At 44.1% G+C, this 15000-nt stretch overlaps 1 protein-coding gene across 14 annotated transcripts in view; it reads left to right on the top strand.

Moving 5' to 3' along the window:
* The first annotated feature begins 503 nt into the window (after positions 1–503).
* Positions 504–15000, top strand: part of LOC122267271 (serine/threonine-protein phosphatase 2B catalytic subunit 2) — a 186055-nt gene continuing 171558 nt past the window's right edge. For 12 of the 14 annotated variants that reach the window (XM_086546175.1, XM_086546174.1, XM_086546173.1 and 9 more), the window contains exon 1: positions 555–747. In XM_086546175.1, the coding sequence (XP_086402301.1) occupies positions 690–747 (58 nt within the window). In that variant the 5' untranslated portion in view covers positions 555–689. Of the gene's footprint in view, positions 748–15000 lie in introns of all 14 variants that reach the window. The other 2 variants (XM_086546171.1, XM_043037356.2) reach the window with 1 other exon arrangement.

Below are 15000 nucleotides of genomic sequence, written 5' to 3'. Positions count from 1 at the left end.
ATCTTAACAACAATAACAGAGACCTTCATTATCATGATAATATAATATGAATGATGATAAAAAAAAATATAATATGATCATACAAACACAAGAAAAGGCGAGGGCATTATTCTTCACAACACTAATCGAGAAACAAGTTGTAATAGAAAGTTCCATTTAGTTTAGGTGCGCCAAGGCAGAGAGGTGTTATTCTATACAAGACCCATCACATTTCAAGTAATAAGATAAAGAATGAGTGTTCCTCTTTGGTTTAAGAGCAACAACCGTCGCATTTCAAATAGGAGTTAACTGAAGAATGTTTCCGTATTTGATTTCAGCGCGCGAGAATATTACTCTACACAGCAACCATCACCTTTCAAAGAATCAGAATGACTTCATCAACCAAGAAACAGCTAGAGAGAATGTTCCCATTTGTTTTTAGCTCAACACCCATCCCATTTAAAAGAATGAGTGAGTTAAAGAACCTATTCGCATTTGACTTTAGCGCGCATGGGCAGAGGCTCGGGGAGTCACGTGACGCGATCCCTGCATTGATTGGCCGACTTTCGCGCATGCGCAAGGCCCATTGAGAGCCAGAGCGGTTTACGCCATTTTGGTGCGAGTCCTGTTGTTCAGTGTCGTGGTGATCGGCTTGTATCCAAGCCATCTCTGCATGTGGGTCACTAAGAGGATTATATATTAGTGTAACAATGAGTACTAACGCCAACAACACCAGCAAGGTGTCTACAACGGATAGGGTCATCAAAAGTAAGTACGGATAATATTCTGGAAAGCGAAGACTATTCCTCTCTCTCTCTCCCCTATCAATGGCGGCAAAACGTCACCTCGATAAGTTTACTCGCCTCTTTCGGGTCGTGAAAGCAAGTGGAATGCCAACGGCGTCTTGCAAAGAGTTTTGTGTCATGCCTACGTAGGAATCGCGGTGGATTTTCGTGCATTCACCGCATTAGGGAAACGTAAGAGCGGATAAATATTTTGTCGTCTGCTTGGCATTCCTATCGAAATTTCGTCTGCTACTTCCCCAGCTGTTGATCTGTCAGGCGGATCGGGACGAAAATCCTCGTCGATTTCGCCCCTTTCAGTCCCTGACAAGTCATCCGGGTTGAGTCTATCGGGGGATCGTGGGTGGTCGTTCAGAAAGGCCGAGGAGCAGGTCGTCGTCGTCGTCTTGGGATGGGGAACGACACACTTGCTTTAGCTCTTCTGTTCTTGACATTAAATGGAGGTCAGCGAAGTTGTTTGTCGTCGAGGGAAAGGGACTACGAGGGCTGTGTCCATTCATACGTTCGCTTGGTTACACTTCGTTCTGAGATGGGCGTCGTGTGTATCATTTTATAGATGGTGGGCGTGGTTTGTAGTAGTTTCAAGTGCGTTACAACCACTCGCTCATTGTAAAAAAAAAAAGAACGGATTGGGGGGGGGAGGGGGTAAAAGACACTATCAGTAACGCTTAAGTAATACGGGAATACCCCACACACTCGCTCCGAATTTTTTTCCTTGAAAATGTTGTCGAGCTGTCTTGTGGTTGTGTTTCGTTTAATAAACTGTTTTGAGAGAGGAAAGTGTAACACGACACGACACGGAGAGCCTGTAACGACCATGTAGCAAGGGCGGCTTCACATGTTATGCTGACATATAAAAGGAGAATTTCCCAGATGTTCGAACACGAGATTGATTTACAAGTGTTGTTATTATTATGCAACACGATATTGATAACGCTTTTTTAATTTACTTTAAGCCTTTTATTTTGTTGTTTTTTATGCAGAAAAGGATAGTCTAACGTTTAATTCGATCGTGGATGCCTTGATAAACGTTTGAACACTGTTTATATTTGAACTTAAAAATAAAAACAGACCTACATCTGGTGACCTCCTGTCGACTCCATGCTATAAGGACACAAGTACTCGCAGCACCTGATGTTTTCCCAAGGCTGAACCCTCCGAATGTTTTCATTCATGTAAATTTATGTATACACATTCTTCCCCCTTGCTCCATTTCTTGCATAGGTTTGACATGGAAACTTCCCTCAAGTCTTATTTCTTTGAAGATGAAGGACAAGGTGTTTTTATTTTAATGATTCGGGCGTAGAAGTTCGTTTTATGTTTACTATCAATGAGATAACGGATAAGGTTGAATATTTTAATCACGAGAAGTGTATGCTGGCATCCTTTCTTTTTATCGTTTTGATAGAAATTAATTTCATGTTTAACTGATTTTGGTACGAAGTCAAGTGCGTAGGCTGGTATTTTTTGTGCATTTTCACTTGATTATACTGGCGTATGATGTTGGCTGGAATAGTTATTAAGAACAAGCGTTGTATCGCATGGCAAGCCTTTCTTTAGTATATTCTTTCTCCTTCATCACTACTCTTGCCTGTTGATATACCTACTTTCCTTTTTCTCTCTCTCTCTCTCTCTCTCTCTCTCTCTCTCTCTCTCTCGCATTATTCTCCCCCCTACCAGTTTCCTACCTTATTCTCTCTCTGTATATCCTCCTTCCACAGCACAGTCTCCCTTCTCATATTGCGAATATTTTCTTTACTTTCTTCTCCGTTTAATTCTCACCCCCTTTCTCTTTTCTCACCTTTTCATCAATTGAACTTTCCTCATCCTCCTTCCTAATTTTACTCCTCCTCATCTTCTCCACCCTCCCTTTCCTTTTCTTAGCTTCCACCTTTTTCCTCCTCCTTCCACCTCATCGACATCCTCATCTTCCTCCTCATCGTTGTCCTCCTTCCTCCTTGTTCTTCTCCTCCTCATTCCCCCTCCTTGTTCTTCTCCTCCTTCCTCATTCCTACTCCTTGTTTTTCTCCTCCTCCCTCATTCCTACTCCTTGTTCTCCTCCTCTTTCTCCCTCATTCCTCCTCCTTGTTCTCCTCCTCTTTCTCCCTCATTCCTCCTCCTTGTTCTCCTCCTCTTTCTCCCTCATTCCTCCTCCTCTTTCTCCCTCATTCCTCCTCCTTTTTCTCCTCCTCTTTCTCCCTCATTCCTCCTTCTTGTTCTCCTCCTCCTTTCTCCCTCATTCCTCCTCCTTGTTCTCCTCCTCTTTCTCCCTCATTCCTCCTCCTTGTTCTCCTCCTCTTTCTCCCTCATTCCTCCTCCTTGTTCTCCTCCTCTTTCTCCCTCATTCCTCCTCCTTGTTCTCCTCCTCTTTCTCCCTCATTCCTCCTTCTTGTTCTCCTCCTCTTTCTCCCTCATTCCTCCTCCTTGTTCTCCTCCTCTTTCTCCCTCATTCCTCCTCCTTGTTCTCCTCCTCTTTCTCCCTCATTCCTCCTCCTTGTTCTCCTCCTCCTCCTCCCTCATTCCTCCTCCTTGTTCTCCTCCTCTTTCTCCCTCATTCCTCCTCCTTGTTCTCCTCCTCTTTCTCCCTCATTCCTCCTCCTTGTTCTCCTCCTCTTTCTCCCTCATTCCTCCTCCTTGTTCTCCTCCTCTTTCTCCCTCATTCCTCCTCCTTGTTCTCCTCCTCTTTCTCCCTCATTCCTCCTCCTTGTTCTCCTCCTCTTTCTCCCTCATTCCTCCTCCTTGTTCTCCTCCTCTTTCTCCCTCATTCCTCCTCCTTGTTCTCCTCCTCTTTCTCCCTCATTCCTCCTCCTTGTTCTCCTCCTCTTTCTCCCTCATTCCTCCCCCTTGTTCTCCTCTCTCTCCCTCATTTCTCCCCCTCGTTCTCCTCTCTCTCCCTCATTCCTCCTCCTCGTTCTCCTCTTTCTCCCTCATTCCTCCTCCTCGTTCTCCTCTTTCTCCCTCATTCCTCCTCCTCCGTTCTCCTCTTTCTCCCTCATTCCTCCTCCTCCGTTCTCCTCTTTCTCCCTCATTCCTCCTCCTCCGTTCTCCTCTTTCTCCCTCATTCCTCCTCCTTGTTCTCCTCCTTTTTCTCCCTCATTCCTCCTCCTTGTTCTCCTCCTCTTTCTCCCTCATTCCTCCTCCTTTTTCTCCTCCTCTTTCTCCCTCATTCCTCCTCCTTGTTCTCCTCTTTCTTCCCCATTTAACTTCCCTTCATCTTCCTCTTCATAACTCGAAAAGGAATTCAAAATGAATGTATATATTCAACACGAAAAGGAAGAACAGCAGCAGCCTTCCGAGATACTGAACTAAGGTGTACGATGTGTAACCTACATAGACAGCTTTTGTGTGTTCACTATGATGCCTAATTTGACCAAATGCTGTATTTCGTAAGAACGTTTTCCCTTTTCTTTTCTTTATATATGTTATGTCTTTATGATCATTTCCCCTTCCTCCTCCTCCTCCTCCTCCTCCTCCTCCTCCTTCTTCCCCTTCCTTTTCTTGCTATTGGTTTTGTCCTCCTTTGACACTCAAGGAACATTTTGTACCAAGGCACCGATTGTTCCAGCGCTGGCGTTAGCACATTTTCGCCGGGAGGAAAATCTCCGAAGTGTGTGTGGCCGGTTGCGAAAGAGACGAGGGGCAGAGGAGGGAGGAGGGAGGCGGGAGGTAAAGATGGGGAGGAGAGAGTGAGAGGGGTGGGGGGGAGCACCTTTGATCTTCGAGTTCCTGCCAGGTGGTGAGAATCTGTAGAGTTGAGGAGATCCATCAGTGCCACTCTCTTCAGGGCCTTTGATCCACTTTGGCCGTGATTGTGGAGAACCTTTCTGTCGCAGGCAATAGAACCTGCCTGTCTGTACGCTCGCTGTGACTACAGGGCGTGTATACCCCCAAGGCTTGACAGGTCTCCAGCTTCACCTTTTCTCTTTGGGACACCGAAAGCATTTGTTCGTCTGTTGAAGGTGTACTTGGGTTAGGATCTGCTTTAATGGAAGCATATGCGACACACCCGCGAATGTTTTTTTTTTTTTTTTTTTTTAATTTAACGACAGCAATATCTCGGTTCAATCTTGCGCTAAACGTCGCCGAGAACTCACTATAAAACGTGTGTTTATCCATATGACACGCTTTAACGTAAATTAAATGCAAGGCACTGACATGAACCTCATCATCTCATTACGAACATGAGATATAACCCAAGACAATCTTAGAGAATCCCATCCCTCTTCGTGTAGGTTTACATCTCAACGACGTGTGTATGAAGTTGGGATGTGGACTTTTTTTGGGGGGACACAGGGGGTAGAAACTGTAACACAGGGAAACCACGCCAGTAATATTAGGGGAGAGATTATACTAAGCCAATTATCTGGGTACGGAAGATCTCGAAGTGGCACGAGCACAGACTTAAAAACGCTACTTTAGTCATCCAATTTGTTGGACGAATCAGCTGTTTGTATGTGTTGTTTACACACAGACACGTGTCTCGTCTCGGTAAGCTCGCTGATAGCCGAATATCCTTGGCATGACGGCTTTCTGAGCCAGCCAATCAAGCTGTGCATTTGGTCAACTTCCTATCGTTGCTCGAAGTAAGCCGCTTTAGGACTTCAACATAGGCATTTATTTGCTGGCTCGACTTTGAAATTATAAGTACGAAAAAGAAAGGAAAAGATGGGTTCCAATGTACTAGAGTGGATATGTCAAAGGATGCTAAAGTTCAGGGTTAATGGCTCGGTAAATAGGTAAATAGATCATTAATATATTTATATATATATATATATTATTATTACTATTATTATTAGTATATATATTATAATAATAAAACTATTATTTTTATTATTAATTATACACGCCCTATTCCCATAAAACTCTGGACACAAATCCGAAGACGAGAAGCCCGGTTCCCAAAGAGAGAAAGAAAGAGGCGCAGGTCATGGGGGAAGGGTTCACAGTATGATCGTCACTCGGAGCAGCAATCAATAACACTACTCGCTTGCCAGTCTCAAACTCACCTGTGGCAGGTAATTACTTTACCCTTCAACAGGCGACCAACACAATCACTGCAGGCTTTTGCTGTGTGTGAGGGAGAGAGGGGGTTAGGGAGGGGAAGGGAGGGAAGATAAGGGGGAAGGAGAAGGAAAAGGGGATGGGGAGGAGGAAGGGTACGGGGGACGGGCGGGGGTAGCAGGTGTCAGACTACCACGGACTCTCTCCCACGCCTGCAGGAAAGAGACCTCAGTCTCTCTGCTGCAGATTCCTCAGTCTAACTCTGGGTTTTGACAAGGTTTTGTTGTCATCCTTATTCTTTGTCGTAGCTGTCTTTATCGTTACGATGTGTTGTAACCACCATCGGCGTTTGTTTTTATTGTTTTGTTATTTAATTACAGAGCCGATACGTCCGGCAGGGTGTGTAGAGTCTCGGTATAATTATGCCGTTTATGGTTCTCTGGCTCCCACCTGCCAACGACTCGAGCGTCATGTGTTTACGTGTCTCTCTCCTCTCTCCTCCTCTGTACTCTCTCCTCAGTCTCCCTAGCGGTTGCTCTCTTCCACTCTTTCTTCTTAACGTTTTTTCTTTTCCATTCTACCTCTCTTGTATAACGTTTTGTCTTTTCTATCCTCGTCTTTCATCTCTTTCCAACGTTCTGTCTTTTCTCTCCCTTGTCTCTCTCTTGTTTACCTCCTTTCTCATCTTTTTCTTACGTTTTGTTTTTTTCCACTCTCCTCTTTTCTCTCTCCCTGTCATTTTCTCTTTCCTTCTCTCCTCATCAATCACTCCGCCACCTCCTTTCCTCCCGAAGTTAGAAAGGTGTCTCAAGATTTGACATTCCTTATACCTAAAAAAAAAAAGGGAAAAATAAGGGGGAAAAAAATCTCGTCCTCCGTGTCTTTGGTTGTATCACCTTTATTTTTCATCGCGTCTCCTGCCTTCGAAAGAACTCGAGTGTGTTCCTGCTTTTCTCTCGTGGCTTTGGTGGCGGATTCGAGGAGACATGTTCCTTTTTTATTATGTTATTTAGTTTTACTCATCTATTTCATTCAATTATTTTAGTTACGATCCGAGTGCTTTTTTTTTCTTGGGTTTTTATTTATTTTCAAAATATATTTTTTTTCTTTCCTCATCTTATTTTATCTGCCATTTCTATTATTCTTAATGTCTTTCTCACTCTCCCCCTTCTACCCCCTCTCCCTTTCTCTACTTGCACGTTAAACGATAAACGGAAACGTCATGTTTTGCAGTATTCTCTTCAACACCGCTCCTCCTCCTCCTCCTCTTTTCCCTTTCCCCCTCTCCTTCTCTTCCCCTCCTTTCCTATATCTTACTTCAGCCTCTTACTTTCCGCTCCGCTTCCCCTCCCTTTCCTCCTCCACCCTCACTCTCCCTCCTCCCGCTTCCTCCAACTTTTCCTCCTGCTGCTGCTCCTACTATTCTTCCTCCTCTTGCCCTCCCTTATCCTTCCTTCTTCCTTTATCTTTTCACCTTCCGTATCCTTCCTCTCCGCTCCTCCTTCCTCTGCTTTTCTCTGCCTGCCTCCCCGCTCCTCTTCCCCCAACTCCCTCCCTCCCTCCTCCTACTCCGGCTCCCCTCCTCTTCCTTCACGCCCCTCCCCCTCATTTCTTCCTTCCCCTCTCCTCTCTCTCTCTCTCTCTCTCTCTCTCTCTCTCTCTCTCTCTCTCTCTCTCTCTCTCTCTCTCTCTCTCTCTCTCTCTCTCTCTCTCTCACTCCATCCGCCTCCCTCTCTAAACGCGTGTGTGTGTCGGAGGCTTGTAAAGGAGCGGTTCTCTTTAATCGAGATATCGGGGCACTGCGGCATGTCTCACCTCAGGGAAATGGCTGAGGAAGGGCAAGAGGGGAGGCGGGGGAAAGGAGGATGAGGTGGGGGATGACGATGAGGATGAGGAGGAAGGGGAGAGGTTGTGGAGGATGAGGAGGAAGGGGACGACGATGAGGTAAAAGTAGAGGTCGAAGGTAGAAAGGATGAAGGGGAGAAAGGTGACGCTGAGATGGAGCAGCAGCAATAGGAACAGCATGGATAAGCCAAGGTATAGAAAAAGAAGAAAATCTGTAAAGAGAGATGAAAGGGAGGTAGGTGAACAAGACGAGGGAGATAACGAGAGAGAAGGGAGGGAGAGAGGAGGGCGAGGAAGGGGGAGATGGGGAGGGGGAAGATGTATATGCGGGCGGGTCAAATCAGGATTTTATGTGGGGTTGTGGGGGTTGTATCACGGGGAAGAAAACAAAGAGAGCAAGTTTGTTGTCCGAGTATTTGGAAAGAAATATGTTGGTATTATCAGTTATAGTTTGTTCCTCTTTCCCCCTTCTTTCCTTTTCTTTACACCCCCCCCCCCTCCTCTTTCCTCTATTTTTCCGCTTTCATCCTTTTCTGTATTTTTCCATTACTCCCTTTACCTCTTGTAAATCCATCCTTTTCTGTATTCCCCTTCTCCTTCCATTCGTTCCTCTTTTTTTCCTTTTCTTTCTTCACGGTTCGTTCTCTAAGGAGGCAATATATCCAGCAGCAAATTTCGCCTTACAAGGTTGCTCGAACGGGTAATTGCCGGGGAATCGCATCGGGAGTTGCAAGCACTGGCATATTTGCATACGTAGGCCTATAGGGAAAGGGCAAGGGGCTTCAATGATGATTTGTGTTCATTTGTGTTGTAAATAAGTGTTTGTAATAGGTTGTGATTTAATTGATTCTGATAAAGTGCACGACGCATTGTTGATGATTAACGTCGGATGATAATGCAAGGTTGGGTATTTAATGATTAATCGACGTTGTAGGATACATAATTGTAGAATACATGTCGAATCCCGGGTACACTATAGTCGGTTCTGGTGTCGATCTCTTCATTAATTGCGGTGGTGCATCTGTGAATGTGAAAATAACCCTTTAACTGCTGGTTTCAGACAGCACTAAAATTAATCGACGAGAATATGTAGACATTTTGCCTCGAGGAAAGGTTGGCTCGTAGGGGCATCCGTTCATATGACGAAATTTTTGTTGGCGTTTCTCTCGTGTTTTGCAATGGTGTGTTCACAGAACTGGTCCTTTTTTTCCTTCTATTGTGCTTTGATATGAAAACCAGTCATTTTGGTTTCTCTTGTTTACATAATAGAATGGAGTGCTAATTCTGGTAGTAAGGTTTCTCTTCTTGAATCGAATTACCTGCTTGTCAACTAGTGACTCGGTTGATATTGCTTATTGAATTGACTTAATTATTCGTTGCAGTGTATCAAATAATGATTGGGTATGTCTTAAGTAACTGCTAGTTGTTCGTATATCAAATTGTGGTTTAGTCTCTCTCGTTTCTTGAACTGACGGGTGCTGGTTTCTCTTTTCAATGAATTTGAAGGGACTGCTCAGTGGTGATCGTGTAAAACTAGCGACTTGTTTTCCTTGTTTGTTAAAATGGAGAAAAATCGCTAGTTCTGGTTTCTCATCCGCTAGTGATTAGGTCGTGTGGAGGAGTTTCTGTTGCGTATCGGGGGTTTAGACGTTAACCTTTTAGTTAAGAGCATCGAATGATTGATTATCGAAGCACAGCTGTGAACGCCGCTTAGTAATTAAAACTGCGACGGATTTCAATATTTTGATCAAAGTCCGAGAGAAAATTGGGAGAATTTTAGCAGAAGGCATGTGTAATGTTCCCCAAAACCCGGAGTCTACTCGTGTTCGCGGCATTAATATGCATGGACTTCTTTTTTCCAGTTAGAACAAATGTTGAACTAGCATGTGAAATCTTGACCTTGTGAATCATTTTGATTCGTGCAGTGCCTTTACGAGCATATGCCATGATTTATCATGGAAATGTGTTTATGGGTAGTGATTTTTTTTTCTTCTAAATACTTCAGTTGTTCAGATTTCATGATATGTGTATATCTATAGATACAACATGCATGTTAATTAATTATTGTATAGTATATGTATAAATTATACCACTGAATTCGGAAGGAAAGATCTAAGAATGATACTACATTATGATCATATATAATCCCCACGTAAAGGGTGTCCCATAAGGAGGGTGAATCGCTCGTGAAATGTTCATTTGGCAAATGCCTTTTCCCGCTGGCGTTCATATTTACATTATGCACCAGAGACCCATTACGTCATGAGGTGGTGTAATGCGTACAACGTACAACCTCTGCTTTCCATGATTGCCCCAAATTTGCTTGTGATGTACAGTTACTTTTTTCAGCTGGTGGCTATGGCTTTTAAATCTTGTAGAGTAATGTTTATTTTTTTCCCCGTTTTGGTGGTGGTGGTGGTTCTGGTATCGGTGGTGGTTTTAATGGTGGTCTTGGTAACGGTTCTAAATGTTGTTGAAAAATGCTCGTTTCTTGAAATCTGCGTAAATAATTGTGAAGATTCGTTTGGATTTTCTCATTTAGATTTTCTAGTTGGGTTGCGTGTATTGTTTATAAACGTATAAGCATGTTCATTTCTGCAATGAACACGCTCTTATTCGATTATCAGTCTCTCCCTCTCTCTCCCTCTCTCTCTCTCTCTCCCTCTCTCTCTCTCCCTCTCCCTCTCCCTCTCCCTCTCCCTCTCCCTCCCTCTCCCTCCCTCTCCCTCTCCCCCTCCCTCTCCCTCCCTCTCCTCTCCTCCCTCTCCCCTCTCCCTCTCCCTCGTTCTCTCCCTCCCTCTCTCCTCTCTCTCTCTCTCTCTCCCTCTCCCTCTCCCTCCTCCCTCCCCTCTCCCCTCTCTCTCCCTCTCCCTCCCCCTCCCTCCTCCTCTCCCTCTCCCTCTCTCTCTCTCTCCTCCCTCCCCCCCTCTCCCCCCTCTCTCCTTCCTCCACCTCTTGTGTGCTCATACATATACATATAATGCAATAATTGATAATGTGAAAGTGCAGCAGCGTAACATGAAACATATTAGCAAAGGCCAAGACACGCTGTCGTCTGGGAGTGAGCTTGCACTGCACGCTTGCTGGAGGTCGGCTCTTGTTACTATAATTGTTTATTCTAATTGTATTTAACATTTTAATTTTGCATCGTGTTATGCGTGTGTACGAGCGTTTGGATATGTATATATATGTATATATGTATATGTGATATATATATATATATAGATATAAATATATATATATGTATATATATTGCATACATGCACATATATATTTTTCTTTCTTTCTTTTTTTCTTTTCTTTTCTTGTATTTGCTCGTCTGTGAGTATGGGTTGGTGTAGGGTGGCGCGGCTTGTGTTGGCGTGTGTATGTCCATGTGTGTTCATATATGTGTGTGTTTGTGTGTACACGTGTGCGAGTGCGTGCGTGTCAAGGTATATATGTGGGTGGGCGTTTTTGTGATAAATTATTCATGATTTCGTGTTACTCTTTCGATTGGTTATGGAGCTACTCTGGTGTGGCGCCACGTGTTACGAGCTTTGCCTTTACCTGTATTTGCATATACTTCTGGTAATTAGGTTATAACGCAACTGACATGTGCCTTTGGGTTTAGTTTTAAGTTAGGTCTTTATAGCTTGTTAGGGAAGTGAAATTTGTGGGTTTTTAGTGCCTGTGTGTTTCTTTGGACGGTTATGTAATTCTTTAACTGTTAGAATATGCTGACGGGTTGCATAGTATTTGTTGTTGTTGTTGATTATTGGTTAATTTCCGTTCGTAAAAATGCAAAAACAAATTCCTAGTAAGTGAATAATAGATAAGGATATTTAGCGGTTGTATGTTAGCTTGGGTCTGTCCACACACACACACACACACACACACACACACACACACACACACACACACACACACACACACACACACACACACACACACACACACACACACACACACACACACACACACATATATATATATATATATATATATATATATATATATACATATATATATACATATATACATATATATATATTATATATATATATATATATATAATATATATATATATATATATATATATATATATATATATATATATATATATATATAATATGCACGCAATTTTGTATATGTATGCAAACTTTCTGAAAGCCCAAAGAGCACCTCTGTCAACCTAACCCTTTCCACACTGGGTCACCCTACCTAGCACCCTTCACACTTAGACTCGCTCTCACCCTTGGCATCCCGTCGTATTGATTTATGCAGGATTTAATATTTTATTCATCATAGCCATTTTCATAATGGGGTTTGAGAGATTTTGCTTATTGTCAGGAATGCAATTACTGATTTTTTTTATTTTTTTTCTTTTTATCCTAGTCTGCCTGTTGTGTATTTTGATGAAAAATGGTGGTTACTTTCTCTGAGTGAGGTAGACTTCTAAGTTGTTTTAGCATCCCTTTTTTTGCATATTGATTTTTTTTTATTGGAAGATGTGTTATGTGGCGTGTGTTACTTATTATTTGTTTATTTTATTTATCCATTTTATCTTCAGTTCAATTTGTGCAACTCTTTTCCCTTCACTGATGTTTCTCCTAATGTAACATTTCTCTAGTGTGTTTTATTTATGTCGGAAATATCTTTTCTTGGCCAAGGGTGATGTGCCGTTGAGTTGTGTATATTTCTTCTTTTTTTATTTCTACTCTCTTGCCCTTCATTGTTATTTCCCTTGTTAGGTTTCTCTCGTGTGTTTTGTTTCGATGTAATTTTGATCTGATTGCGTCATTCTTTGAACTCGTTTGGTGCCTGCTCTCTTGCTCATCTTGAGTGTCTTTGTTTCTGTGTGCGATTCCTTCTCTCTCTCTCTCTCTCTCTCTCTCTCTCTCTCTCTCTCTCTCTCTCTCTCTCTCTTTCTCTCTCCCTCCCTCCCTATCTCTCTTTCTCACCCCCTCTCTCTTTCTCTCTCTTTCTCTCCCCCCCTCTCTCTCTCTCTCCCACCCCTCTCTCTCTCTTTCTCTCCCCCTCTCTCTCTCTCTTTCTCTCTCCCTCCCTATCTCTCTTTCTCTCCCCCCTATATTCTGAGAGAGAGAGAGAGAGAGAGAGAGAGAGAGAGAGAGAGAGAGAGAGAGAGAGAGAGAGAGAGAGAGAGAGAGAAATAAGCCAGGAGTGACAGGAGGCGCGATGTCGCTTCCTCATGATTCCGTTAATATTGATTTTTGGCTGGCCAGTGCGTGCGAGACGGCAACGTTTCCCATAGTGTTATGATAATAATGTTGCTATTATTGTTATTATTAATGATCATTATTATTGTTAGTGATTATTATTATTGTTTGTAGTAGTAATAGTATACATTTTTTGAGACTTCGCTTCCCATCTTTTTTGTATTGTGTTATTGTAATACATCCTTCTTGCTTTGTATTTTTCTGATTTTTTCGCCTCTTTTCTGCTTCCATCCTTTCTCTCTATATCCTCTTTTCTGCCCCCATCCTCTCTCTCTCTCCCTCCACCCCCCCCCCCCACGCACACACTTTCTCTTCTCGGTAATGGAGTCAGTTCGGCAGACACTCGCCCTGGCACTATCTCCGCCCTGACTGATAGTGCCATGTCGGTGCCGCGAAATGTTGACGCGTACAAAGGAGATACGGTAAACCTTGGGAGATTTATTGCCTTATCCGTAACGTGTAATGCACCCGGATATAGTGTACTCTCTCTCGCCCTCTCTCTCTCTCTCTCTCTCTCCTATATTCTTATATATATATAAGAATATAGGAGAGAGAGAGAGAGAGAGAGAGAGAGAGAGAGAGAGAGAGAGAGAGAGAGAGAGAGAGAGAGTATGTATGAATATGTATATGTATATATATATATATATAATATAATATTTCTTGAGTAAAGTTATATATACTTACTTAATGGAGGGAGGGGGTGGGGGGATTGTAAACATTTTCTTCTCTCCTTTTGGGGGATTGACAGCAAAGGAAGAAGATCTTGAAGATGGTAAGAAAGAAAGACGTATGTAAACCTGCCAGAGAGCCTAGTGAACACGAGGGCAATAATGTTGATGGTTAAGGGGGGGAGTGGGGGTGGTGGATAGGGGGGGGGGGGGCTTGCCTGGTATTACATGTGTTTAGGGAAGGTTTATTGGTGTTTCGGGGGTAGACTTCACGTGCCGGCGCTGTTCTCTCCCCCGGGGGATGAGTTTTATTCCACGTTGGTGTACAGGTGGCTCACTCTTCCCTTCCTCCTCCTTCCCTCCCCCCCTCCATATTCCCCTTTCTCTACTTACTCCTCTCAATGTCGACTCTCTTCTTTCCCTTTTACCCCCTACTTCGATTCTCATCCCCCCCTTTTTTCCGCTCTCCCATTTTCCCTTCCACTCTCACCTCCTCCCCTTTCCCTTTCCCTTTCCCTTCCACTCCCACCTCCTCCCCTTTCCTTTCCCTTCCACTCCCACCTCCTCCCCTTTCCCTTTCCCTTCCACTCCCACCTCCTCCCCTTTCCTTTCTCTTCCACTCCCACCTCCTCCCTTTTCCCTTTCCCTTCCACTTCCCCCTCCTCCCCTTTCCCTTTTCCTTCCACTTCCCCCTCCTCCCCTTTCCCTTTCCCTTCCACTCCCCCCTCCTCCCCTTTCCCTTTCCCTTCCACTCCCACCTCCTCCCCTTTCCCTTTCCCTTCCCCTCCTCCTCTTTCCCTTCTACTCCCACCTCCTCCCCTTTCCCTTTCCCTTTCCCTTCTACTCCCACCTCCTCCCCTTTCCCTTTCCCTTTCCCTTCTACTCCCACCTCCTCCCCTTTCCCTTTCCCTTCCACTCCCCCTTCCTCCCCTTTCCCTTTCCTTTTCGCTTCCACTCCCCCCTCCTCCCCTTTCCCTTTTCCTTCCATTCCCACCTCCCCTTTCTCGCTCCGGCCCCCTCCCAGGTCTCCCCGAAGTCTTTCACCCCCTCTTTCTCTTCCCTAGTGGACGGGCTTTACTCTTCCTTCCCCTTCCTCCCCTTTCACTCCAAGCATATTGTTGTCGGCGAGGTCCCCCTTCCCTCTTTCCCTTTCCTCTTGCTTGTTAATCTCTTTATCGCTCTTCCCTCGCGCCATTATAGTGTCGGGTCTTCGCACCTTGCCCTTTGCCTCCCCTTTCTGAGTTGCCTCTTGCTCTTGTGTTTTCGTCTCTACTCTTTGTTCCTTTCTCTGTCTCCCATTCTCTCACTCACTCTCCCTCCCTCTCTCCCTTCCTCTCTCCCTCCCTCCCTCCCTCTCTCTGTTATTCTTTTGTACTTTTATTGCCTTATTCATTTACTCTACGTGTGTCTCTTTTTTTATACTCGACCTTTGCTGTCCTTTCATCTTCATCCTACATTGCCATTCACCCTTTCTATTTTCTTCGC

Source organism: Penaeus japonicus, unplaced genomic scaffold, assembly GCF_977035675.1.
Source record: "Penaeus japonicus unplaced genomic scaffold, GWHDUDI00000001_assembly GWHDUDI00000017, whole genome shotgun sequence".
NCBI lineage: Eukaryota > Metazoa > Arthropoda > Malacostraca > Decapoda > Penaeidae > Penaeus > Penaeus japonicus.
This window is presented reverse-complemented; position numbering and strand designations above follow the sequence as displayed.